The 5,000-nt window shown below is 46.2% G+C and overlaps 2 protein-coding genes across 2 annotated transcripts in view; one reads left to right on the top strand and one right to left on the bottom strand.

Moving 5' to 3' along the window:
• LOC138974800 (zonadhesin-like) overlaps positions 1–968 on the top strand; it is a gene marked incomplete at its 3' end in the record, with an annotated part of 1,293 nt that extends 325 nt beyond the window's left edge. The window contains exon 1 of the mRNA XM_070347528.1: positions 1–968. This exon is cut by the window's left edge and continues 325 nt beyond it. Within this exon, the coding sequence (XP_070203629.1) occupies positions 1–968 (968 nt within the window).
• Positions 969–3,349: 2,381 nt separating this feature from the next.
• Positions 3,350–3,667, bottom strand: LOC138974799 (uncharacterized). The gene has a single exon (XM_070347527.1). The coding sequence runs from the start codon at positions 3,665–3,667 to the stop codon at positions 3,350–3,352; it is 318 nt and encodes a 105-aa protein (XP_070203628.1).
• Positions 3,668–5,000: the final 1,333 nt, after the last annotated feature.

Raw genomic sequence — 5,000 nt, 5'->3', positions numbered from 1 at the left:
CAGAACCACCCAACATAACGACACGACCACCCAACATGACAGAACCACTCAACATAACGACACGACCACCCAACATGACAGAACCACTCAACATAACGACACGACCACCCAACATGACAGAACCACCCAACATAACGACACGACCACCCAACATGATGACAGAACCACTCAACATAATGACAGAACCACTCAACATAACGACACGACCACCCAACATAACGACACGACCACCCAACATAATGACAGAACCACTCAACATAACGACACGACCACCCAACATAACGACACGACCACCCAACATAATGACAGAACCACTCAACATAACGACACGACCACTCAACATAACGACACGACCACCCAACATAATGACAGAACCACTCAACATATTGACACGACCACCCAACATTATGACAGAACCACTCAACATAACGACACGACCACCCAACATTATGACAGAACCACTCAACATAACGACACGACCACCCAACATAATGACAGAACCACTCAACATATTGACACGACCACCCAACATTATGACAGAACCACTCAACATAACGACACGACCACCCAACATGACAGAACCACTCAACATAACGACACGACCACCCAACATAATGACAGAACCACCCAACATAACGACACGACCACCCAACATGATGACAGAACCACTCAACATAACGACACGACCACCCAACATAATGACAGAACCACTCAACATAACGACACGACCACCCAACATTATGACAGAACCACTCAACATAACGACACGACCACCCAACATAATGACACGACCACCCAACATAATGACAGAACCACTCAACATAACGACACGACCACCCAACATAACGACACGACCACCCAACATAACGACACGACCACCCAACATAATGACAGAACCACTCAACATAACGACACGACCACTCAACATAACGACACGACCACCCAACATAATGACAGAACCACTCAACATATTGACACGACCACCCAACATTATGACAGAACCACTCAACATAACGACACGACCACCCAACATAATGACAGAACCACTCAACATATTGACACGACCACCCAACATAATGACAGAACCACTCAACATATTGACACGACCACCCAACATATTGACAGAACCACTCAACATATTGACACGACCACTCAACATATTGACACGACCACCCAACATAATGACAGAATCACTCAACATAACGACACGACCACCCAACATAATGACAAAACCACCCAACATAACGACACGACCACCCAACATAATGACAAAACCACCCAACATAACGACACGACCACCCAACATAATGACACGACCACCCAACATAATGACAAAACCACCCAACATATTGACACGACCACCCAACATAATGACAGAACCACTCAACATATTGACACGACCACCCAACATTATGACAGAACCACTCAACATATTGACACGACCACCCAACATTATGACAGAACCACTCAACATATTGACACGACCACCCAACATTATGACAGAACCACCCAACATATTGACACGACCACCCAACATAATGACAGAACCACTCAACATATTGACACGACCACCCAACATTATGACAGAACCACCCAACATTATGACAGAACCACCCAACATTATGACAGAACCACTCAACATAATGACACGACCACCCAACATTATGACAGAACCACCCAACATAACGACACGACCACCCAACATTATGACAGAACCACCCAACATAACGACACGACCACCCAACATAATGACAGAACCACCCAACATAACGACACGACCACCCAACATTATGACAGAACCACTCAACATAACGACACGACCACCCAACATAATGATAGAACCACTCAACATAACGACACGACCACCCAACATTATGACAGAACCACCCAACATAACGACACGACCACCCAACATTATGACAGAACCACCCAACATAACGACACGACCACCCAACATTATGACAGAACCACTCAACATATTGACACGACCACCCAACATGACAAAACCACCCAACATATTGACACGACCACCCAACATTATGACAGAACCACCCAACATAACGACACGACCACCCAACATTATGACAGAACCACTCAACATATTGACACGACCACCCAACATGACAAAACCACCCAACATATTGACACGACCACCCAACACAAAGACAAAACCACCCAACACAATGACAAAACCATCCAACACAATGACAAAACCACCCAACATAATGACACGACCACCCAACATATTGACACGACCACCCAACATGACAAAACCACCCAACATATTGACACGACCACCCAACACAAAGACAAAACCACCCAACACAATGACAAAACTTAACCACCCAACATCATGACAAAACCACCCAACATATTGACACGACCACCCAACATAATGACATAAGCACCCAACATCATGACAAAACCACCCAACATCATGACAAAACCACCCAACATCATGACAAAACCACCCAACATCATGACAAAACCACCCAAACATCATGACAAATACACCCAACATCATGACAAGTTGACATCATGACATAATGACAAAACCACCCAACATAATGACACGACCACCCAACCTAATGACAAAGCCACTCAACATAACGACAAGTTGACCCAACATAATGGCAAAGCCACCCAACATAATGACATAAACACACAACATGGTGACAAAACCACCCAACATATGACACGTTGACCCAACATAATGTTTTGTATCAACATGAGGCAGTTGAGGCGTTCCATACGGTTCCATGTCACTTCAGCGCCAGCACTTTAGCACCAGAAATTCAGCGCCATACACTTCAGCGCGAGGATACTTCAGCGCCGTACACTTCAGCGTTGGGACTTTTCAGCACCGTACCTTTCAGCGTGGCGAAATTTTAGCGCCGTACATTGTAGCGCTGTACATTATAGCGCTAGAGGAAGACAGAGAGAGAGAGAGAGAGAGAGAGAGAGAGAGAGAGAGAGAGAGAGAGAGAGAGAGAGAGAGAGAGCGAGAGACTCAGAGAGAGAAAGAGAGAGAGAGAGAGAAAGAGAGTGTGTGTGTGTGTTTGTGTGTGTGTGTGTGTGTGTGTGTGTGTGTGTGTAAAAGTGTCTGCGAAACTGCAAAACTGAGTGACTAATAGGCTTGATTGAGTTTTTCCCACAAAAATCTATTCTTTACCTTCATTTCTCAATAAAGCGTATGAATTAAAATGTCCATTCAAATCACTAAAATCAGTAAAATGTCATTAAATGAATTAGACTGCAATGTGCCCATAATGAATAGCTGGAGGCGCCAGTTCAAGATCACACCGCGTCTCCTGACGTACTGAATAGCTTGTCTCTGAAGACGTCAACACTAGAACATGAAAGCAAAGGCGAGTCCTTCCATTGTTTCAAGCAGCCCCCGACCTCCGTCATTGTATTGTCTAACGATCGTCTTTATCCGTTTCTGTAAGTCTTTGTACTTGCGCCTTTTGGGCGCTGGAGCCTGGCCTCCCAGTAGACGTGTGACGTCCGCCTGGACAAGTGCCTGTTCTTTCTTGAGGGCCTCTATCAGCCTCCAAATATTGGGGTAGCACGCCCCGACCACGTTCTGAAAGGCGTGATGCCACCCTTCACAGCTGTTGTTGGACTTGGCAGCATCAGTGAGAACGCGGTCGTGCACGTTCCACATGTCAATGGAGAACGTCGGCGGATGACGAGGACCACGACGGCGAGGTCTGCCAATATACGTGTCCTCAAAATAGTCGAAGATTGGTTGCCCACGTGCATCATACCATTCAGACTTGATCTGTAACTCACGGCGCTGAAATGTACGGCGCTGAAGTCTCCCGGCGCTAAAATGAACGGCGCTGACATCCCCCCGTGCTGAAATGTACGGCGCTAAAAAATACGGTGCTGAAAAGACGCCGCGCTGAAATGGTGGCGCTGAAAGGTATGGCGCTGTAGTGCTGGCGCTAAAGTGACGTGTTACCGTTCCATAGAACTGGCTACAAAGCCAGCGCGCTACCAACTGAGCTACGTCCCCGCCCTCAACGGGGGACTGAAGAGATGAAGGCGAGAGATGGTCAGTGACTTTCGCCATGCGCTTGTGCTTTGATAGAAGCTCCTGTGGTTTACACCAGCAGCAGGGAGCGGCCTTTTCCCCGCGCCCTGGCTGGCTGGCTGGCTGGCTGGCTGGCTTGATGGCTGGCTTCAATATTCTGCTACAGCGTACAGAATGAACGCTTGACGTGTTTGTGTCTGCTCTACAGCCTCTGACTACAGCAGCAACATCAACACAAAACCACACACACACAAAACAACTAAAATATAAAACACAATAAATAAGATAAAATAAAGAAAGAAAGAACACAACGAAAAACAAATGCTGGCATTTGCTAGATTCTGGATTGTCATTCCCAACACCATACGGTATTTGGCTGCTAGGCGTATAGTACGCGCGTACCAGGTAGAAATGTGAAAAGTATTAGGAGGAAGAATCCGGATCAGAACACTGAAAGATCAGACTGGTTCTTCTATCGACGTTCAGTTGTCACGTGCTATCAAACGGGCCTCGCTTATGGTACAGTGAGTGCACCTGCCAGTCAGTAGCCACGCACATTACAATCTACTGATGTTTACCTTAGTTGTGCAGGGAGCAGTCGGTTAGAGAGTAGAACTATACCGTGTGTATGTGTGGCTGCTGAGAAGTAACCCTTGCTTCATTATGAGAGTTGCACAATGTGCCTGTGTCTTTATACCCATCCTCGGTGCGCACGCACCTATGTGGATAGCTGGACCGGCGAAGCAAACCGCTCGCTCATTAAAATTCATTTCAATATTTGGCATAGTTTCGAAGCAGTTTTAACCGAATCATTGCAGGTGTTTCATAATATACGGTACAGCTTGTACGTTTTAAAGTCCGCGTCGTCAGAAAACTGTCCAAAATGGCTATTTATATATACCCCTTCAAAAACATGGTTCGCCTTTAACCAGACCACATAATGCTGGAACCTAACACAGAA

The sequence above is a fragment of the Littorina saxatilis genome, linkage group LG8 (assembly GCF_037325665.1).
Source record: "Littorina saxatilis isolate snail1 linkage group LG8, US_GU_Lsax_2.0, whole genome shotgun sequence".
Lineage (NCBI taxonomy): Eukaryota > Metazoa > Mollusca > Gastropoda > Littorinimorpha > Littorinidae > Littorina > Littorina saxatilis.
This window is presented reverse-complemented; position numbering and strand designations above follow the sequence as displayed.

What these genes read in the sequence shown, in the direction of transcription:
- LOC138974799 (XM_070347527.1), bottom strand. Translation starts at nt 3,667, where the DNA reads ATGTGGAACGTGCACGACCGCGTTCTCACTGATGCTGCCAAGTCCAAC.